We start from the raw sequence: 22,842 nt of genomic DNA, 5'->3' as shown, positions 1-22,842 counted from the left end.
GGCTGAGCTGCCTGCCCCGTCTGTTGGCCTGAGAGCGTGCCCTTTGCCTGGTCACCCTTCGGTCAATCATGCCCGTGCAATGAATTCTCAATGAACAAACAAGTAAACAAACCCCAACCTCGGGATTTGGAGAGCTTCAGGGTAACGACACGTGGGGTGCCGGAGGGTGGCACAGGGACTGGGCAGGCAGCTTCCCCCTATGCGGCTCCTCATGCGCGTCCTTCCCGTATCCTTCATAATAGACGGTAACCTCAGCGTCCCCTGAGCTGTCTGAGCCACTGGAGCAAGCTGACCCCACCCAAGGCAGGGTCACGGGGACCCCCATTGGCATCTAGCTGGTCAACAGGCCCAGGAAAAGCTGGGGTGTGGCTCAGCGGTAGAGCTCGCCCAGCATGTGCAAGGCCCTGGGTTCGATCCTCAGCACCACATAAAAATAAATAAATAAAATAAAGGTATTGTGTCCAACCACAACTGAAAAATAAATGTTAAAAAAAAAAAAGGCCCAAGGGAAACTACCCCGAGCTGGCCACTGGGGGCCGCCATGTGGGCTCAGCCGGCCGCAGGTGGCGGTGTCAGAGACACCCAGCCAGCCCTGTCTGCCACGCGGGACTGCCTGCCGGCTTGGGGTGTGGGAAGACCCACGACACAACCTGGGGTCAGAAGGGTCTGGCACGTGGGGGGACAGAGCCGGAGCCGGGAGTTGGTTCCCTACACCCGGCCATCCCCGGCTACCCCAGCGCAGGGAGAGCGGCTGGCTACACTTGGCCAATAAAGATGGGCGGTCCGCCACGTGGGCTGCATTTTACTTTTTAAAAAGGCCATTTTAGCAGGAGGGCACCCAGGACAGAGAGCTCCCCGCCTGAGTGAGTTGACCTGGCGGGAAGCAGCACACGGCCCTGGTCGGGATCCGTCCACAGCTGGCCTGGTAGGGCACGTCCAGGCCTCCTGCACCGCGGCGACCAGTGTCCAAGACCCATTCACTCACTCACCCCCACCTCTTGTCGGCTGTGCCCCGACTCTTCTGGAGGCAGCAGTGCCGCACCCCTCGCCCGACACCCCGCGGGGTTCCGCCAGCCCGGGCAGGCCGACGGCGCCCAGCAGAAGGCACGGCACCAATGAGCCCAGGTCAAACTGCTGCCATCACCCTGCTTCTCTCTGCCAAGCGCTCTGCTTGAAGGGTTGGTGCACACAGGCAGAGAGGAGGGTTGTTGATTGTGTTTCACTTGCTGCGTGACTTCCAGCAAGTTTCCTGATCTCTCGGTGCCTCTGTTTCTCATCAATAAGATAGGGGTAATAACAATAGCTGCTAATGTGGGTCAGGCACTGTTCTGGGCACTTTACATGTGATAATGCAGTCACACCCTATTCATCACCCTACGAGGTCAGAATTATATTCAAATTTAGTAGACCAATAAAACAGGAAGCCAAGGAACAGAGATGTTAAGTAATTTGCACAGGATTACACAGCTTGACGGTGGCAGAGCCCCAGCGACAGCCTATAGGTTTTGTGCCCCTACTGTAGCCCCTTCCTCAAGGTACATGTAACATCCTTAGGACAGGGCCTGGCACAGGACGCGCAGCATGAACTGAGTTAGCTGCCACTCTTATTATTAGAGAAAGGAGTATGGACCCCATGGCCCTCTAATGGCCCGACACCAGGCCCAAGGCCCACTCACCTGTGTGGGCCCTTCCCAGCAGCCAGCCTGGGGAGCAGGGCCTGGGCAGAGGCTGCCGTGAGGCCAGGTGCCCGGAGTCCACTCCCCAGCAGCCGCCTCTCCCTGCCCTCCGAGCACCTGCCCAGACCCGGGAACTGGCCCAGGATCAACCCCATCGCCTCTGACCTTCCTGCTCTCCATCCACCACCACCGCCTCGTTCTGTCTGGATTCTCCAAAGTCACCCTCACAGGTGGCTCCAGGGACGCTGTGCGAGAATCAGACCAGAACAGTGTTAACGAGGCCCCAGGGACCTGTCTGTGAGCTGCCATCTGGAAAGGTGACCACCAGAGCTGCTGGGCACCGGCCTGGCCCGAGTCAGGGCAGGAGGCTGGAGCGTGGCCCCTATCCCACAGCTCTGCCATCAGGGTGTGGAGCCCAAAGCCTTCGCTGGCTCTGTGACTTCCTGTCACTCACAGAATGGGGTGGACCGCTCCAAAGCACAGGCTCAGGGGCCTGGCAGAGTCTACACTTGGCCTCTCAGATCATGACCTGAGACCCCCAGGCCACCAGGGATGAAGGCCACCGGAGGGAGAGGCCAGCCCCCATGCTGATGTCCAAGGGGACAGCGCAGGAGATACCAGCAGAGAAATGGGACATCGCGGTTGGGGAACCATCACGGTGGGTTCCACCCAGCAGCCGGTCACTGAGCAGGGGCAGTGGCCAGGTTGGGTGTGTTCACATGAGCAAGGCCTCTCCCTTGTCCTCTAAGGGCCAAGGGTAAAGGAGAAGCCACAGGGGCTTGTGCCTGCAAATGCACTGTGGTGTCCTCCAGGGCCGGTGCCCAGTCTTCTTGGGGGAGACCGTCTTTCCTGTGTCCTGTTCTGTAGGAAGAATGGCCTCTCCTCTCCCTTGCCCTCCGTGTGCCCACCCGTGCCCAGGGCCCCCCCGCATGCTGGCTCATACTGAGCTGAGAATGCTCTGGAATCCCCCAGCCCCCGAGTGCTGCCGGCTGGAGCCAGAACCCCTGCTTGTGACGGCCCCCCTCCTCCATGGCCACTCCCAGGAGGCACTGCCGCCTTCGGGGATGTGGACAGCCCCTGAGGGAAGCGAGTTCAGAGTCACAGGAGCCCGGTGCCTCCAGAGGCCGAGAGTGGAAAAGTGAGCCTCCATGGAGACTGCCCCTGGGGGACCAAGACCCAGGGGAGGGACCCTGGGGAACCCCAAGAACGGGCCTAGGGAGGATCTGGGGGTGGGGTGGGCAGGTGGACTCGGGTGTGGGGGCAGCTCCAGGCAGCGTCTCGGCCCCTGGCTGCCCAGTGCAGAACGGAGCCAAGATCTGGTCAGCTTCAGTGACCTGGCTGGGGGCAGGAAGACCCGGGATGGGGAGGAAAGAGGGTGGTCCCCAGGGCCAGCTGCTCCCTGGCCCCTCCGTGGGGAAGAAGCCGTGGTCACCTCCTTTCCTCACCCTGAACCGTCCCAGAGGAGAAGCGCAGGTGCCTCCTCCTCCTGCCCCCTCCTCCTGCCTCCCCGGGGACCGGTGGCCTCGCAGCCCTACTAAGCCCCGGGATGTGCCATGGTTACCAAGGAATCAGGCCAGATTCAAAGATGTCAATTTCAGGTGATGAATGATCAAACCCTTCCTAATTTGCATGTTAAATTTCCTCGTGGAGGAAATAAATAGCCTCAGTTCATCAGAGAAGAGCTTTCCCCCCGGAGCCCTTCATTAAAGGCGGCAGCGAGCGCTTCAGAGCGCTTCATTTGCATGTTCCGCTCCACGTGCTCCGGGGAGTCTGGGGGCCCTGGGAAACGCACCAGTGGCTGGAAGTGGGGGGAATGAGGGTGTGAGGGGGGTGTGGCTGGGCTGGCATCTCTCTATGTCCCACACTGTCTGGGGCAGAGGAGCCATGGGGTCTGGGTTCCCGGTCCCACCTGAATTTGCAGTGTGACCCTGGACCGGTCACTTTGTCTCTTGGCTTCAATTTTGTGCATCTATTAACTGGGGGAGCGGGCACACGAGCTGCCTGGGGGACAGCCAGGCCACCCCGGGGATCGAGGCACGTGGCTTGGCTGTGTGGCTGTGTGGCGCTGGGCTCAGGCTGTGTGCCCCAAGAAAAGGGTGGGTGGACACATGGGGCTTAGGAAACAGTGACACTCTCTGTTGACCCCAGCTTCAAAGGACAATGGGAGCTCCCCACCAAGGAAACGTCCTCCGTGACCCGTCCACCACCCTCGATGCTACGATGCCCCATTGTGATCCCGTAAACAGGGGGGTGCTGAGGGAACCTGGCAGACGTTGGAGGGCAGTGAGGCAGGGACAGAAGCTCTGATCCAGGGGGCCAGCCCGGCCGCTCCCTCCATGTCCCCAGGCACCCAGGCCGACTAGGAAGATGCCACCCAAACCCAGCCAGATCTTGGCGTCTTTGCAGCCGTCTCACGGAATGATGGACGCTGGGTAGCCCCCGGGATCCAAGCAGCACCCAGCGGAGCGCTGGGACCTGGTTTCAATTGCAGTTCTGACCTGAGCCCCTGTCCTGTCCCTGAGAGTCTCCTCCACTCGGGGCCGTGGATGCCAGCAGGGGCATTCTGTGGCTGTGTGACGGACTCTCGGGACCTTTGCTGTCTACCCTCCACACCCTGAGTGTCCCCCTTCCCTCCACTGGAGTCCCCTGAGGTGACTCATCTGTCCCTGGCTTCCTGAGAAGTGAGGACCCCACTTCCTCCCCACGCCAGGACCATTAAGCAGAGTTCCAGGAAGCAGGTTGCTATGGAAACCGAGCCAGCCAGGTCTCAGCCTCTCTTGCTTTTGATCCTTCCCTCTTACACTTTGACCTTATTAGTTTTAATTGACATGATTGCTGCCATGTCCACCCCAGGCACCAGGAGCCAGCTGCGTCTTGCCTCTCACGGCCGGCCCTGACCCGGGAGGTGCTCCTGGCACCTGTGTCCCTCCTGCCCGCCGCCTCTGCTCTGTTTTCCTGCTGAGGCGGGCCTGGCCCTGTCCAGGAAGGGCCTGTGGTAAAGCGGGGGGCGGCTCCGGGTGGCGGGGGAAGGAGTCTAGAGCCACATGGGAGCTGCTGCATGCCCAGGAGCCCCAGGTCACCAAGATCCACAGCACAATGCCACGCTCTTCCTCTAGTGGCCTCAACCTCTCCACCCATCCGCAGCCGGCCTGTCCAGGATGCGGATGAGCTGTTCAGATGCTGGGCAGCGGGGCCGGACCTTGCTCACAGCCTTGGCTTCTGGGTGGCAGTGCTGGGGCTGGAAGCCCCTTGGCATCCGTCTCACCCCGAGGCTCAAGGAGGTATCACTGAAGGCCACCTGTATGGCACAATGTCATCTATGAGGGTGTTATGACAAGAAGAGGCGGGGGCTGGAGAGGGCGGCAGCCAGCTCTCTCCTTCCTCCTCTGCCAGGTGGGTTGGGCTCCTGACCCCAGCACAGGAGGACACCTATGCTCAGAGGACGGTGCTGGCTCTGGCTGGAGAAGTTAGAGGACACCAGCACGGCCCTGCAGGACACTGGTTCTTAAGGGAAAATAATGGTCCCTGGGGCATATTTGGCGGTGTCCAGAGACATTCTGGGCTGTCACAACTGTGGTATATGGCAATTGGCACCTAGCGGGTAGCGGCTAGGGAGGCTGCTCGTCCGGTAGGACGTGCAGGATGGCCCTCTACACCGCCCTGTGGCGCCAGAGGTACGAGGTCAGGAGCTAGAGGTATGAGGTCAGCTGTTCCAGCTGCCCCTAGAGGTCCTGTAAACTGTGCCGTCCTCTGCTGCAGGAGGTGGGCCTGGGTGCAGATGGGCTCCCAGCTGCCTTCCCACCTGCCTGGCCCTTGAGAGTGGGAGGAGCGGCCTCCAGGTCAGGGGAAGGACAGTGTAGCCGGGGGCCACTGCTTCCTCCTGCCCCTCCCCCACCCCTCCCTGCGGATTACGACATCTCCAAACTCGTTAACTTTTAATTACTACCTTCCCTCTGCCTGAGTACACTGGCTCCGGGCCACGTACATCTCTATTAAAATTCAATTTACGTCCATCATAACTAACTCCTGCACTTCAGCTTTCTCACCGTCAGCCTTCAATTTTCAGACAAGATGTCCAAACTCATGGCCCAGTTGGAGTAAATCTCCAAGGAGGCAGATGGCATCTGGATCCACCGAGGAAGAGGAGCTGGGAGTTGCTGGGACACTGGAAATGAGGCTGTGGCTGGGAAGGAGTGGTGGGGACCCTGCCCCAGGGCAGCAGCAAGGTGGACTGAGGGGGGAGGGCAGAAGCACTTCCTTGGTGGCTCACAGACTGCCCTTCCCGCCCAGAGAGCCACCAGTGACCAGTCTCAGTTCCCTGTGCTTGATCTTGGGTGACTTCACAGCTGCCCGGAGGCAGCCCCTGGTTTTGGCTCCCATTGTACACTCTAGGCACCCGAGGTGGGATGTGTCTGTCGATTGCTGAGGGACACACAGCCAGCTGGTGCTGGGATCAGCACTGGGAGGTGCTGGGATCAGGACTGGGAGGTGCTGGGATCAGGACTGGGAGGTGCTGGGATCTTGGAAGATGAGCAAGCGTTTCCCAGGAAGCAAAGGTAAGTGAGGACAGGATGGAGGGCGGAGGAATGGGGAGACGGGGGACTGAACAGTGGAGACCACAGGTTAAGTCCTGCCCACCATGGAGTGAGCCGGGGAGGGGCAGGAGGGTTCTCCCTGCTAGAATGTCCCCGCCTCTCCTAGGATGTGGCTTCCACTCAGCGCCTGTCCACTCTCTGTGTCAGCCGCCACGTCGATGCCGTGGTTCCTAAACCAGTCTTCAGCTGAGTCCTCTCTCCTCCTTACTGCTGGACAGCTCCACCCGACCCCTCTCCAACACCAGAGCAAGCCCCCTGCTCTGCCAGGGCCTCCTCCTCCACCGCCTGGCCATCCCCTTCCTCCCTCCCCCACTGCCAGGGGACCCGGTCAGCCAAGCTCACCTCCTAACCATGTCGCAGGGCCACCTGTCCCTCCACCTCCACCTCACCAAGATGGCCCCACCAACTCCCTCCTGCCACCACCAACCGGCCCCTGACCGCTCTCCACCACCTCCTGCCCAGCTGCCCGAGAAAACCCTCCATCCAATCCCGTCCCTTTCCTGGGAAAGACAACTCAAGTCCCTGAGTAGCCAAAGGGCCCCCGTTGCACCGGGCCTGTCCAGCTCCTGGTGTCCACCCCCCCCACATCCTTGGCCACTCTGGCCTCCTTTCAGCTGCCCCAGCCTGGCTGTGTCCCAACGTGTTGCTCCCTGGACGTGCCCTCTCCTGCCGGATCTGGCCCAGGCGGGTCAATTCCCTGGCGCTGGGCTCCCCAGTGGGATCCTCTCAGCCTGTTTTCTCTTAGCCCTGGTCACAACTGGCAGCCATCGGTACTCGCTTAGGAGGTGAGGACCTCGTGCCGGTGAGCACCGCATCAGCTGGGTCTGGTCACGGCCGCGCCCTGCCCTGTGTGTGTGGAGGTGGCCAGTGTCCCCTGCCAGCAGCCCTCCTCTCACACCTAGTCCACACCCAGGGGCTCTGCTCGGCTCTGTCCCAGGGCAGCATCTTCCAGGCCGCCCCCAGCTCCTGCTCACCACCCCTCTCCCTGCCGGAAACGTCAACGCTTCCCTGTCACCTGCCGTCACTCCTCAGCCTGGATGCAAGGCCGGCATCACCTTGCAGACTGTCCTCCTGATGGACAGATGCTGGCATCGACTCTCCAGGCAGAAAACCTGGCACTGGTCTCTGCTCCGTGGCTTTCGAGCTTGGGCAGGAAACGGAAGCTGAGCCTCGGGTTCGTGCCTCCTGATCAGGGTGCTGATGGCGAGGGACAGAGAAGGGCAACCTCGGTGAAAGTGGCAGCAGGGACCGGGAAGAGGCAGGTGACTGGAGTTTTTAGTGGCAGTTAATAGTCATGGGGCGCTTAGATCAGGATGGGGCCCAGGCTAAGCGTTGGGTATGTCTCGGCCGTGGGTGTTCCTGGTGGAGTGATTAGAAGGTTGTCCAGGACCATCCCCAATAGGCTGAGGCCTGCAAGTGTACCTGCCCTGTGAAAGGACACGTACCCCAAGGTGACACTGAGCAGGGGAGGAACGTAGGCCTGGGGTGCAAAAGGTCCCCAGCGAAACCCGACTCTCCAAATGCTGCTGTGTGGCCTCGGGCAAGTTGCTGAGCCTCTGTGGAGCTGCGATTCCTAGTCAGGCAGCAGAGGAGCTAACTGCACCAGTGTCCCGGCTGGTTCCTGCACACCCATCACGGCTCAGTACCCTCTGGGAGCTGCTCTCTGGGCTCTGCCTCTGCAGTGGCTCTCGCTTCTACGGGGAGGCCAGGGACGGCTGGAGGAGAAGCCAGAGTCACAGCCGCTGTTGGAGTGACCAAGTCTGCCCGAGTCCCTGCCTCTGTGCCCCTCGCCAGGGCGGCCACTCACAGGAGCTTTCTTCTCTACGCAGCAGTGCCCGTGAGCTTCCAGAGCCCTCAGCTCTACCTGGACGGAGTCACCTGGGCAGTGTGGCTGACCAGCTCCCACCCAGCCGGCAGCCCTGGCCTCAGCAGAGGGCCCTTGGGGCAGAAGAAGGACACATAGTGATGGGGCAGGGACAGAGGGGCCCAATCAGGAAGCCTGAGGGTGTCTGGGCAGAAGAGAAAACGCTGGGCCTGATGGACCTCTTGGTTCCTGTGCTTGAGCTCTGGATGACCCCAGGCAAGTTCCAGAGCTGCTCTGGCCTCGGGTTCCTCATTTGCAGAATGAAGTGCGGCTGCGAGACCAGTAAAGTGCCTGGCACCGCCCGGGGCTCCGTAAACCTCAGCTCTCCTCAGAGCGGGTGTGCCTGGTTACGCACGGCAAGCTGCGCACGTCCGCGTGAAGAGTGGCTCCAAGGGCGGAGGGTACCGGGTGGGAGGGCAGCGCTGACTGATGGAAGAGGCTCGGGGAAATCCAGGAGGGCCTGACCTAGATGGCTTCACGTGCGTTCCCGTTCCATGCAGTCAGAAAACCGCGGACACCTACATGCCGCACACAGGCTCATAGCCGGGAGCAGCAGGCAAGACCAAAGGAATCCCGCTCCCACATCCTGGCTGACGTTTCTGACCTGATCCATCCAGAGGAACGTCGTGTCCAGTCCCACCCGCAGCCTGCACTCTGCGGGCCCACTGTGAGGCTGTGCACCTATTTGAGGGGAGGGGCTGGCCTTGGGACCAAGAGCTTTGGGAGGATCTTCCCCGGCCATGTCCCACTCTTGTAAGAAAAGGGATCTCATTTCTAAGGCTCAATGTCACTTTGTACCCAGACCCACCAATGAGTCACTTTATTTCTCACACTGAGAATTCAAGGCTGGGTTCAGAATGGATAGTGATTTGTCACTCACAAGGGTGACCCTCAGAGCACTTGCCAATTGAGGTGCTTTAGAGAGGGCTCTGGAGTGGAGCAGGGGGCCAGGGATAGGTGTGCAGCCCCAGGTGGCCAGGTGGAGGACACAGACGCGCCTGCCCTGTGAGTTCTGGTGGCTTGTCATCAGATCTGTCCTGCGATTCCCCCAAGTCACACACCCTGCGTTTGTATCCTGGTGGGTGCCATCTACTCCACATCTGGGCCCCAAGTGTGTCTACGGGGCTTGAGCCACAGAATCTCACATAATCATTGCAATGACTCCTGAGGTGGGCATTACCAAGGAACCCAACTTGGTGATAATGCTGTCCTAGGCTGCCCTAGGTCACAGAGTTAATGGGCGGGGGTTGCACTCAGGGAGCCCAAGACCAAAGTCTCCACCCCCAACAGTGGATGAGGACCACTCGTCACCGTCACTCCACAGTCACCTGCTCCATAGTAGCATTGTGCTTGATGATGGGCTACGTCTGCCTCAGGGGTCCCATAAGTTTACCCAGGAGCTAGAGAATTCCCATCACATAGTGATGCCATTCTTCGGACACGTCCCCAGTCACTAAGCAATGTGTCACTGTACTTAGATGGAATGGCTTGCCCTTGAGTGACCGACTCTCTCTTCCTCTCCCTCTCTCTCACACCCCAGATGTGTTTGGTGACAGATCCCACGAGGAATAAAGACTCTCAGACAGTGGCCCTGGACAGAAACTCCTTCCTTCGGATCCAGGGTGGGAAGCGTGGTTAGATGGAAGGCAGCACTTCTAATCTCATTTTCTCTCAACTTGCTGAGTAAATTCAGCCATTTCTCTGCCTGAAATATGGACATCATCACCCTACTCCAAGCCTGGGGCGTGTAAAAGATGAAGAGGTCCTCGGAACCCCCCAGCAGCCTGGGAGCCCCAGGACGCCGAGCCGGCCAACCTGCTTTGAAAGTCGTTGTTCACCGTGCATTCATTTAAAAGCTGAACCTGGAGCATTTTGTTGAACCACTGGTTGAATTGGGGTTATTATGAACGTCGAAATGTATAATGGCATAAATGGGTCCAGACACGCTGAGCAAAAAATGCATACATTTGAATAAACACAAATGTAAGTGTTATTATCAGCCTTCTGCCCACAATGAAATTGAGGTAAGTCACTTGCTGGAGGCCAGGGGTCTAGATGAATTGATCTACATACATAAATAGGATATGCTACGTGCTAAACAGTTATAAAGGGAGCAAGGATAGAAAGCTTTTGACGGAAGATTGACTGCTGCTGTAAGGGGAAGTGGAGATGGGAACCTAGTGGCAAATGCTAATGTGAGCATGATGCAGGTGAGCCTCACCTGGGGCTTCTGCAGCCCTGGGTGGGAGGCCTGGGAGGAGTTCACTACAGAGAGAAGGAAGCCCCCCGGGACCGTGGCAATGGTGCAATCTGGTGGTGGATATGGTTGTGTCCAGTGATCCAACCCAGGCTCCCCTCCCATGGGGCCACTGGATGTCAGGCACCTTCTGTTATAAAGCATAACATACACACAGCTATGGGGTACTGTCGCCAAAAAGACTGAATGTGAACCTAGTCATCAGGATATCACGGCACAAAGGCACCATCATGGAAATTCGACAAGACTAGCCAGACTCACAAGTATGTCGATGCCTTGCCTGGCCGGGGGCGGGGAGGGGGGGGCAAAAAAAAAATAAAAGGAGGAAGAGTTCTAGATTGAAGAGGTGCAAAGGATAGTGATAGATAAATACAACACGTGTCCTTGATTAGCTCCTGCATTGAACAGTGAGGAGGACACTGGACTCGAGAAGGGGCTGCCGGGATAAATAAAGCCACTTGCAGAGGACCGAGTATCAGGTGGCAGTACTGCGCTGAGTCTCCTGAGTGTGGTTCTGTGGGAGAGTGCCTTGTCGTTAGGAAATCCCACTCACAGGAAATGACAGGATGCTCACAACAAGTTCTTAAATAGTTCCGCAAAAATAGTGCATGCATATGTGTGTGCATGCGGAGATTGGGAAAGCGAGCCACAGAGGAAACTGGTGAATGAACAAACACACACGTGGGGTCACAGCACCGCACCTGCCATTTCCTAAGATTTGAGAATTTTCAAAATGAAAGAAAGAGAGAGAACATCTGCTGTGGGTCACCCTGCCCCTTCCCAAACTGGCAATGGATACAGGTGGCTTCTATTTTTTCCCCTTCTGTTAACGACCTTTGCTCTCCTTCCCCACCACAGAGCTGAGGTGTGAGCATGCCTGTGCCCTGTGCCCTGGCCAATTGTGATGCGAATGCCACTCCCACTGGGATTGGTCAGGGATGCCCAGGGCTGGACCAATCAGAACCCAGTAGGGAAGTTTCCTCTGCTCTGAAAGCTGTCTGTAACTGTGATCCCGGAACTTCTCGGGGTCCCTAACCTCTAAACCTAGAGGCGGGCACAGCTGAACAGCCTGCAGGGAAGAGGGCCTGGCATGTCAGGTTCCAGGTTCTGAGGCCTGGGGTCCCCGGTACTGCCAAGGTTCTGAGGGCTCTGACTGCAGGAATAAATGTTGGGGGACACGTTGTGGACAGTCACACAGAACGAGGGGGGCATGTGGCGTGTGTGTGTGCATGTGTGTGCACATATGTGCATGAGAGAGCATGCTAGAGAAGGCACCTGGGCTGGGTGCTGCAGGAGACAGAAGGCTCTGAAAGGCGTGTTCTTCCAAGTGCAGGGGAAGGGACAAAGGCGGGTGTGTCAGGAGGGTGCTACCCTGGGGTGGAGGAAGTAGCAGCAGGTAAGGACAGGTCATCAGAAGCGGACCATGAAGAGTCGGGAGGCCACACTAAGGAAGGCAGACCTCACCTTATGGGCACAGCAAGTGTTCGATTCAAGGAACCCCCTGACCAGACCCAAGTTCAGGGACGTTCGGGGACACCGTCATCGCCATGCCACGGCAGCCAACGCGCCTGTGGCAGAGGCGAAGGGATGAGTCTCCACGTGGAAGCTGGTTTATTTCTCCTGAATGACTTCCATCCAAGACAGCTATAAAATGTAATATTTGCATTCTCCCCATTGCTTTGTTTTCCAGAATCTGCGAAGCTCAGTTAGTTAGCAGAAAGAGTGCTCAAGACACAGTAAGGAGGCAGCTGCAGCAATCCGTCCTCCATGAGACGCAGCGTGGCACAGGGCGTCAGGAAACGCACGTCTGATGCCTGCTCAGCAGTCTGACCTGGGGCGGGGGTTGGCTCACCTGTAAAATGTGGAGGACAACTGACCCTGGTCATTGGTTGTGGGCAGGGTTAAATGACACAGGCGCAGGGCATGCAGAATGCCTCTCTATGAGATTCCCTTTCATTGACAATGACGATGATCACTGCCAACAGTTGGATCCTGACCACTAACTGGACACCTCCAGGGGCAAGAGCAGACTGTTACCAAAGGTGGCCCGGCCCCCTCCACGGGTGACCAAGACCATGCTTCAGCTGCACTGGACTCTGCTCCTGCGTGGTACCCACCCTCCTCCTGTGGTGGCAGTTTAGGGCACCGAGGGAGGAGCCCTGACCCAGATACAGAGCAGACGCTCCTCTCCTGGGATCCGGCTCCGGTTCCCTGCCAGAAGTCAAGGGCGGGCGGGGAGACCCTGCACGGCCACCATCTGCAAGCTCTTGGTTGTCCATCAAGCACGTCCACCACCCAGGAGGATGAGAAGCTCTCCAGAGACTGTCAACTGCCCCAGGGGTACCAGGCTGCGGTCAGGAGCTGCACTGAATCTCCAGCTGAAAACCATCCCGGAGGCTGCTGGGAGGCCCCTCTGGTCACTTATGTGTTCCCTGGAGAAATAGGCCCAGAGCACATAAGGGTCCCTTGCTGTCCGGTCCAGGTGCCCTGCAGGAGGGGAGGACTGTCCTTCCCTCCTTTCCTGCTCCCTTCTTGGCCAATGTGGCCACACCACACCAGCCAATCCAGTCCAGGGCCAGGGTAGGTGGACTTGGGACCTCCTGCTTCATCAAGGAAAGGCTGGCTCTCTGGGAAGGACAGCCCCGTCAGCAATTAGACCCCCTCCTCTCATTTGCATTCCTGTCCCTGGCCACGGATCTGTATCAACATCCCCAGGGCAAGACAATCTTGTTTCCCCAACAAAACCGATTATGCACATCAGGCCCGGGGATTAATCACCAGCCACCGAGATGGGAGGATCAGGGTAAGAGGGAGAGAGGCCACATCCCTGCTGAGCAGGGCCAGCGGCCAGCTGGGGCCAGGCCGGCTGAGGGCTGCCTCGCCCACCCTGGTGCAGGAAACCCAGCCTGCCCTCCCCCTGCCCCTCCCCACTTGGCCGAGTGCTGAGCCCAGTGCTCCAGAGTCTGGGCATAAGTAAGGAGCGAAAAGTCCTGAGTGGGCCACCTCCATGCACCACCCAAATTGTCCCCAAACAGAAGGAGCCACCTCCCTGTCTGACCCCAAGTTGCTGCATGTTCCTCGCCCCCTGCCCCCAGACCCAGGCCCCACCAACAGAGCCAACAGGGCATTTCCCAGAGACTAGCGCCAGGGCCACAGCCACAGCTGCTGTAGTAGACCCCCCACGGTCACCTCTGTCCCTGTCCACTCTGGTATGGGCAGCACCATGGCCGGCACCCAGCCAGCCTCTGCCAGGCAGAGCAGGGCAGGTGTCTCACCCCAGGGCTGGATGGGAGCCTGTGGCCCGCCCTCAGTGCCCCGCAGGACAGGACAGAAGGCTGTCTGGGGGCGGGGGGTGTCTTGCCTGTACTCCAGGGAGAACCTGGTCAGCTCCCTGCTGTTGTGGAGCCACTTGAACTCCAGGGGCCAGCTGCCCTCGGCCATGCACGTGAGCACCAGGCGGTTCCCCTCCAGGTGCACCTGCGTCCGCACCGGCTCCGTCTTGAAGTACGGCGGCACGTCATCTGCGGGAGACAGGGACACAAAGGCACAGGTTACCACGGGCTCGACCATGCGTCTGGACCGTTGAGGACCCCCGCACCCTCTGCCTCCTGGACAGAAGGAAGGAGGGACCCTGGCTACACGTAGAGATGGCAGTTTTCACCAGGGGAACCGGGAGGTGGGTGGCAGCCCTGCGAGGGGCGGAGCCTGTACTGCTCTCCAAGTCCGGGCAGCCCCTAAAGTCATCGAGGGCAGAGTCTGTTCAGTGGCCCCTTCCACCACCAGGTGGCCTGGGCTGTGGGTGTGAGGCCAAGGGGTCACCACACCCCTCCACAGAACTACCCCCACCGGGTGCAGCCCAGCAGAGACCATGTGCTCGGGACCCTGGACCTGCAGAGGCTGCTCAGCTCACGGCCTCCAGGGCCAGCGGCGTCTCTGCCCGAATGGCCAGTGGGGGAAGACAGAAGTGGAAGGGGACGAGGGGTAGGAGAGAGAAGGTGAAAGAAGCGGAGAAGATGTCACTGAGCATCTGCCCTTGGGCGTGGCGTGGCGGAGACAGGAGTGGCCTCTGGTAATGATCTTGACGGGTCTGTGGCCCTTTGGTGAGTCCCGGGTATTCTGGGGGCTCTGCCACGTGCCCATCTAATTCCCATGGCAACCCCATGACCTTGTTAAGGTGCTGAGGGGTTAGAAGCCTGCCCAAGGCCATGGGCGGGGAGGCCGGAGCGGAGCCCGTAGGTGGGCTGCAGAGGCTGAGGAGGCTGGGCAGCGATGGGAGGAGAGGCTGGGTACAAATGAGAACCCAGGGACCCAGCGAGTGCCTCCAGGCCTGGCATGTGACAGCCTGAGGACGCGAGTTCCAGAAGCAGTCTCAACAGTTCATCCCGTGAGCAACCACTGCGTACCAAGCACCCGCCGCAGGCCGCTAAGTGGCAGACCAGGGGTTGGACTTCCCAGAGGGCAGGCCTGTGCCTCCCAGGGGTCCCACACACCAGAGCCACGCAGGAAGTGCTGGCAGGGCTTCCCTGGGGCATCCAGACCCGTGTCAGGGGCCCTGTGCCTGCTTTGCCGCGTCCCGGCTGATCGGGTGGGCAAGTCCTGCCCGTCTGAGTCTCAGTTTCCCTCAGTGGACACGGGAGAGAAGGAGCTGACCAGGGGCTGAGTGAGACGGTGATGGTGCAAAGGCTGGTCCCAGGCCTGCGGGGGGCAGGTGCTTGGGAAGGGCCACTTCTCCCCTGAACGTGTGGGTGTCCCTGGCAGGGCCAGGGCCAGGGCCAGCGTTCTTGATACCGCAGTGCCCCAGGCACACCTCGATCAGAGGAGGCTTCCCCGGCAGCCCAAGGGTGCAGAACCGCCAGACAGTCCATGGTGGCCTAATAAGGGTGACCCAGAGGGACAAGCAGGAAGGGGTCGTGGTGGCAGGCTGGGGAGGGGCCAGGGCACGGCCCAGGCTGAGGCCCGGTGTCCTGGACCCCAGGGCTGCTCTTCCCTCCCCATATCACCCTGTGGGTGTCCATGCTCCGGGGACAGCTCAGCCCTGGCTTCCCTGGGCTCAAGGTCAGATTCACCGCTCAGCACGGGCTGCCGTGCACATCTGGGGCCATTCGGCCTCCCGGGCTGGGTGGCACCCCCAGGCCTGGCCCCACTCCACACCCAGGGGCTTCTGTGTGTGACCTGCCACGTCTGGGACAGGGGCTCTTCCTTGGATCCGACCCTCCCTGTGGGGCCACCGGAGTCCAAACCCGAGGGCGGGCTGCAGGTGGCCCCCGGCCCCTCTGCTGGTCTCCCTGGTGACCATCTGGTGAGGCCCAGGGGCATCTCTCTGTGCTTCCTCGTGCACGACTGTCACTTGAACACACTTCAGCAGGCCAGCTGAAGAGGCACCTGCCCAGAGCGCAGACCCCGAGGGGGTGACGGCCCTCTCCTGGTCCCCGTGCCTCTGGGTCCTGGCCCACCTCTGGCCTCGTTGGGAGGCCCTGGGCCGCCTTTGCCAAGGAGAGGGACCCGCGCCCTGGAGGCCGCCCGCTCGGCTCTGGGCTTAACAAACGGGCACATTCTCCCTTCAAAGGCGCATTCATATTCTCCGGCAGCTTTAAAGGGTCTTTTGAATCGAGTTTTTAAAAACCCTCTGTTCGCAGCTGTCATTGCTGGTTTGTTTTAAAACAATAACATTCCTGACCCGGAGTGATGGCTGAATCCCTCCCCTCCACGCGGGGCCGACTCCCAGCCAGAACCGCAGAGGGCGGGCGGGCAGGCAGGCGGGCGCGGGCCTGCACACGCCTGGGCACGCACGCTCCTGGCCCCACACCCCCTCCTCCACGGCCTGCTCAGGGGCCTTTGGCTCCAGGTCTGCCGTTGCCGTTCATTCCTGGGCCCGGGGGTGGGAGCCGGCAGCCTGCACCCGTGACTTGTGCTTGGATGGGCTGATCCAGCCGCTGCTGAGACAATGGCTCCGGGAGCGACGGGAGGGGAGACCCTGCCTGAGTCCTGCTGGGCAGCAGGCCTGCTCCCCGTCCCTCCTCCCTCCTTGTCCTCCCAACACAGCGGCACCCAGTGACCAGGCCCCTCCCCACCCCCGACATGCTCCCTGGGTAAGGGGATCCTGGGGGAGCAGGGAGTCCCACCAGCCAGTGTCCTCCACGGGCCTGCGCCTATCCTAAAGCAGCGGACCCCAGGGACCTGGCTGTGCGCTGTGGGAGGAAGGACAGACGTGGGGGGGGGGGAGAGGGGACGCTGTGGGGCAGCAGAGTGTGTGTGTGTGTGTGTGTGTGTGACTGTCTGTCTGTCTGTCTGTCTCCACAGGAGCAGATTTCTGTGCTATGAGTGCACAGGAAGTTGCAAATCATTGACTTTGAGAAAGTCACTGAACCACTACACCTCAGTTTCCTTAGTTGCAAATTGAGGATAGTTTTTTTTTGTGTGTGAAATTAATTAATTAATAAGCACAAAGTCCTTAGAACAGAGCCTGGCACATACTGAAGAAGGGGTAGCCATTGTCACCATTGCTCATATATGCGGATGGTCAGATTACCCTGGTGAGAAGACCTCACACTCTATTAGCAGGAACCATAAACTCCTCTCTTTATCTCAGGATAGTGCAGTATGCCACCTTTGCAACTGTACATAACAGCACTGTTAGTCACTTTCACCCTCTCAGTGGGAGGAGAATAACTGTGTATAGAGGAGAATTGTGGGTAGAAAGAAGCCACTGTGTAAGGATGTCAGCCTCTTAAATTCTTACTGATTTCAAATGTGTATGCATACACACACTCACTTTTTTTTTAACACTATACAAAGTGGTTCTAATGTTCACGGGAAGAACAAACACCACACAAGTATAGTCAAGAAATATCAGAAAAGGCGTGGCCAGGGGGGCAGACTAGACTAGTACAGAAGCTGGACTGTATTATAAAGCTGCAAGGATTAAAGCTGTAGTCTTTTTTTAAAAGAAGATTTTTGTCTTAGTTGTATTTGGAGACAATACCTTTATTTTATTTATTTATTTTTACGTGGTGCTGAGGATGGACCCCAGCACCTCGCACGTGCAAGGCGAGTTCTCTGCCTCTGGCCACAACCCCAGCCCCAGAACTGCAGTCTTTAAGAAGAGACCGACGAGGAGTCTGGGAGTCCAGAAATAAGCCCAGATACATACCGGGGCTTCTAATATAGGAAGAAAGCGGAATTTCAAATCCGTGAGGAAGAGATCAATTATTCAACAAATGGTTTTGGAACCTCAAGAAAAACCATTTGGGAATAAAAAATAAAGTTGAATCTCCCCCTCACGCCGTACCTCGAAATAAATGCTAGAAGAATCGATGTTTTAAACATGAAAATGAAATTCAAAAAGAACGAGGGGAGAAAAAATCGTCACAGGAGTTTAAAACCACACGATGCTGGTGAAGGGAGGCACCTGCCAAGTACTTTCCCGGTCCCGCGGGCGACGCGAGGCCAGGGGACAGATGGATGCCTTCCAGGGCACACGCAGAACTCCGCGCGCGGAGGGAGGGAGCCCACAGACGCAGAGGCGACAGGTGAGAAACCGGGAAAGGGGTTTGCAACCCTTCTCACGGCAAAGAGCTGATTTTCCTGATGTAAAAAATGTCCCCACAAATCAATCAGAGAAAGATGAGCCAGTAGAAAAACGGGCAGAGGACGTGGACGGCCGGAGGGAAGGGTCGCGGGTGACGCTGGGACACGGCGGAGGCCGTCCTGTGATACCAGGGAGCTGAAGGAAGGCTCAGTAAGATGGTCTGTCCCTCTCGCTTTGTGAGCGTGCGACTCCCGCGGCTGGCCGCCCGCAGAAGACGGGGCAGGCTGGCACACGGCCTCGTGGGGGGGCAGGCTGGCACACGGCCTCGTGGGGCTGCAGCCTGGCACAGAGGCCAACCTGGAGGTTCCATCGAGGCCAGAAACGCACACGCCTCCCTGTCCACCGGCGCCTCCAGGGACCCGCCCTCCATGGACACTGTGCCCGTGTGACATGGCCGCTCTTCCCAGCCGGACGGCTGTGACGGCCAGCCATGGGAAACGACCTGGATGTCTGTCAAGGTTAAAGAAGGACAGTCCCTCTAGCTGGAGGGCTCTCGGCAGCTGGCGGTGTGGGCCCGCTCCCGAGAACTCTGCTTAGCGAAATGCAGGCTGCGGACGAGTCGGCCAGGTAGGGAGGCCCGTGTGTTGGCCCAGGTACAGGCTCTTCCTGGGGGTGAAGCTTGGGGGAGACTGGGTGGCCTCTCTGGTCCTTCGACTTGCCTGTCTGCGTTGGTGTCTATACGGTGGGTCACCGTATGAGGCCCCGGGTTGCCATCAGGTCTGTGCACACATGTGCCCGTGTAAGAGCTGGCAGTCACGGGGCTGCCCTCCTGGGGACAGGGGCAGGGACAGGCCCTCTGTGTGTGATGTGGGGAGTCCACACCTCCGAGGCTGAGCCCCTTGATGAAGAGCTGCCTTCCAGGGCGGGCAAGAGGCGTCAGCCCAGGGCTTCCTTCTGCTCTCCTGTAACAGGTCGGGGGACCCCGATGGCTGCTTTTCCCTTGATATGTCCACCAAGTGCCCCCATTGTCACCCTAGACTCTAGGCTCCAGGCGAAATTGTCCCGTGCAAAAACTAAACTCCAGCTTCTCCCTCCCTCCAGCTTCTCCCTCCCTCCAGCTCCTCCCTCCCTCCAGCTCCCCCTTCCCTCCAGCTTCTCCCTCCCTCCAGCTTCTCCCTCCCTCCAGCTCCCCCCTCCCTCCAGCTCCCCCTTCCCTCCAGCTTCTCCCTCCCTCCAGCTCCCCCTTCCCTCCAGCTTCTCCCTCCCTCCAGCTTCTCCCTCCCTCCAGCTCCTCCCTCCCTCCAGCTCCTCCCTCCCTCCAGCTTCTCCTCCCTCCAGCTCCTCCCTCCCTCCAGCTCCCCCCTTCCTCCAGCTCCCTGCAGAATCACGTTGTCTCTCTTCAGAGTGGACAGGCTCCCCGCATCCCACCCTCCAGAGGGTCCGACTCCTCAGCCAGCCCGGGAACCGAGCCTCGCCTGCCCCTGAACTGTGACCTGTGCCACACTCCGCCGGCGGAGCTTCCTACCCGCGGAGAGCACTCCATGTCCACCACCGCCGGTCAGGGTCCCAAGACCGTCTCGTGGCCAGGACTGTCCTATTGTCATGAGGACACATGCTCAGAAGGTTCTGTAGTGGACTCCCCACGGGGTGGCCCAGGGCCGACGGAGCCCCGAGCCCCAGAGCTCTCTGTGGCGGAGACGGGATTCGCGGGGTTTCACCCTCTGCACTGACCTGCGAGGCGCTCAGGGTGGGTGCGGAGGAGCAGGGGGAGACGCCTGGGAGAAGAGGAGAGTGCCTGGTAGAGACGCGGGTCCCCGGCTGGGGGCTTCCTGGAAGAGGAGGCTGAGCTGGGAGGGAGACGGGCAGGGTTGAAGTCCAGGCCTCCGCAGCTAAGGTAGGTCCACCTGATGTGACCCGCCTGTCCTCTCAGTAACCAGATGGCCACCTGCCCCCGGGGCGGCCTGAAGGCCCAAGGAGCTCAGGAGCTCACCTCCAGGGCGCCCCGGGCACCCACCAAACCTCTGAGGTTGGCACCCGTGGGGTGACCCAGAGGGCTGGGCTATCTGACCCGTCCCCCATTTCCTGCAGCTCAGAGCCACCGAGGGCCCACGGGAGAGCTTCCGAGTGCAGCTTCCTCAGGGCCACGCCAGGCTGGCCCAAACACCAGGAGGAGGCTGGCGGGGCACTGCTGGCCTCCAGCCTCCTGCTGAAGCCCTGCGGGGGGCACAGCAGGGGCATGGGAGTGACCTCTGTGTGGGTCCCAGGCTCCCTGCCACCTCGGGCCTGCATGCTCCTGTGCCACCCAGCCAGGGCCTCAAGCATCCTGGTCCCCACTCCCCTTCACCCCCTGCACTCCCACAAATAAGACGCAAATTTATGTCCCTCCCCTGCCTCCTCTACCTCCCTGCCTCCCCTGCCTCCCTGCCTCCCCGCAGATGCAGGCCCAGCTCGCCCGGTGCCGCCTGCATGCCAAGTGCTTCATTAGCCGGGAAAGGAGCTCTCGCCCTCCTCCATCTAATCCTCGCCCGTGACCTTCAGGAGCCAGGCCCTTCTGACGTCGGGGCCCAGGAGGGCGCGACGATCAATTATGCCGCGGCCTCCGCAGCTGCTCCCGGACGAATTTCTTGCTCAGAAAAGCATGTTCCAAAAGCATCTAATGGAACGGATCATCAATTTGTTTGAATACACATCTAATCTGATTAGGGGCCCGGCCACCGGGGCAGCCAGCACAACGGAGCCCCGGCCCAGCCCTGGGGACTGTGAGCGGGTGGGGGGGCCCAGCTGGGAGGGAGCAGCGAGAGCCAGACCCCGGGCTGGGGCCTCTGTGCCTGGCCAAGAAGTTGTGGAGAGAAGGATGAGTCGGGCGAGGGCAGAGCGCGGCGCGGGGCCACGGCTTCCTTTTGTCCCTAGTCCCCACCCTGGGGACGGAGCCTGGGAGAAGAAGATGCTCAGGAAACAAGTGGGGGTGAAGGACCAGGGCTGGTGGCATGGCCAGGCTGACAGAGATGACAATCAGGTGGATAAAGCTGCCCCAGGACGAGACCCCCAAGCTCACGACCTTCCCGGAACCTCAGAGGGTGACCTCATTTGGGAACATGGGCATTGCAGGGGCAGTGACGAGGTCCTTCTGGGGTCGCGTGGGTCCCGTGTGACGGTGCCCTTATAAGAGAGGAAACACAAGGACCAAGACACACTGAGAGAAGTCCCTGTGGAGACGGAGCTGGAGACTGGAGGGACGTGTCTACAAGTCCAGGGGCACCGGGGACTCCCAGGAGCCACCAGGAGTTAGGGAGGGCAAGGAGGCGGCTCCCCTCTGGCTCTGCGAGGGAGCAGGGCCCCGCCGACACCTTCATCTCAGAATCTGGCCTCCAGAACCGTTCGCGGCACTTTGTTGCGGCACTCCTAGGAGACTCATTGGTTGCTTCATGGACATTTGTGTCCATCGCTCCATGCATGGTAGCATTCTGGGTGACATGGTGGAGAATGAGGGCCACCGAGGAGTGGGCTTCCTTCCCCCAGACGCCCTGCCACCATGCCCCAGGGCCCTTGCCCATGCTACTCTCTTCCCCCAGGGCCTCACTTTCCTCTGTGTTGGTCCCGGCCTGGCAAAGCTCAACACCGCGCCTGCTCCGATGCTTTCCCAGATGTCCTGGGTGCCCCTCAGACTCTAGAGGGTCCCTGTCCACAGCATTCAGATGGCACAGTACAGTTGCACTCTGGGTGGGGGCGCCCTGACCTCCCCATCCGTGAGCGGGGCCTGGCCTCCAGGCAGGGGGAGGAGACCTGCCAGCAAACGAGGGGACCAGCCAAAGTGCTGCAGGACTGGGCTGGTCACCTCCCTCTCGGGGGCTGGCTGACCCCGGAGAACTCTATGCTCCCGTCCAGCTCGGCGCTGCAAGACTCAGTGGCCACGTGTGTGATGTCCTCATGGGGCCCTGCAGGGGACCTCCGGGTTCAAGTCCAGTGGGCCCTGCCACTCCCTAGCTGGGTGGCCCTCAGCTCTGCTGTGCTTAGTCTCCTCCTGAAGGGCAGGACCTGAGAGGGCGCAGGCTCGGACCAGCACCTGGTGCTGAGAAGGGGCCCACGGAAAGGAGGCCCTGGCCACTCTCCTCCTCATCTCTGCTGGGTGTCACCCCAGTGCCCCCACCTCATGGCCAGGCCACCTGCTGGAACTGCACAGGTGACCATGTCCAAGAGGCCCCAGCCTTGCATAGAAAAAGAATGGTTCTCATCTCCGCTGGGTTTATTTTGCAATTAACACGAGTAGGGGGCCTGTCTTACGTTTCATCGGAGGGTTCAGAGATTCAGCTGAAACCACTGATTGGAATGCTTTTGCCTAACGGTGCTATTACCATTTTAGTGTATTCAGATTCATTCGAGCCGTAAAAAGCGGTGATGACACTCTGCTAACTCCTGCGATTCCTCCCAAGAAGCGGGCTGCAGGAACACACTGCTCTCTCCCTCGGTGGCCTCAGCAGGACAGCCCACGTGGGGGAACTCGCTGGGGCTTAATGTCCAGAAATGGGTGAAGGCCAGCTTGGGGTCAGCTGCCTGGCCAGGTCCAGGGCCTCTGGGGAGGCTTATCCCCACCTGTCCCTGCTGCTCTTCCAGCTGATACTCTTGAAGGTCCCTGCAAGTGAGCTCTGCCACCATGTGGGTACCCCCCCTAGGCCGTCCTCTACACCAGGGGACTCTGGCGACCTAAAGACATTGTGTCCCCCAGGCCTGGGGGTGACCAGAGCAGGTGCTCAGAGGCCCAGGGATGCTTCTGGGAGCCCAGGGCCTGGAGGTCTCTAGAGTACACCCGTTTGGTTGACGAAGGCCATCAGGAGAGGCCAGCAGCCCCAAGTCTGGTTGGCAAGCTTCCAGGGGCCATCCCGTGTTCCTCCTGTTGCTCACCTTAGAAGGACAGGGACGTGAGG

The 22,842-nt window shown here is 59.8% G+C and overlaps 1 protein-coding gene across 2 annotated transcripts in view; it reads right to left on the bottom strand.

Annotated features, from left to right (window-relative positions):
• Sdk2 (sidekick cell adhesion molecule 2) overlaps window positions 1-22,842 on the bottom strand; it is a 243,821-nt gene that overhangs the window by 118,353 nt on the left and 102,626 nt on the right. For both annotated transcript variants that reach the window (XM_021733719.3, XM_040268502.2), the window contains exon 2: window positions 13,754-13,913. In XM_021733719.3, the coding sequence (XP_021589394.2) occupies window positions 13,754-13,913 (160 nt within the window). The remainder of the gene's footprint in view (window positions 1-13,753; window positions 13,914-22,842) is intronic.

The sequence above is a fragment of the Ictidomys tridecemlineatus genome, chromosome 3, assembly GCF_052094955.1.
Source record: "Ictidomys tridecemlineatus isolate mIctTri1 chromosome 3, mIctTri1.hap1, whole genome shotgun sequence".
Taxonomy (NCBI): Eukaryota; Metazoa; Chordata; class Mammalia; order Rodentia; family Sciuridae; genus Ictidomys; species Ictidomys tridecemlineatus.
This window is presented reverse-complemented; position numbering and strand designations above follow the sequence as displayed.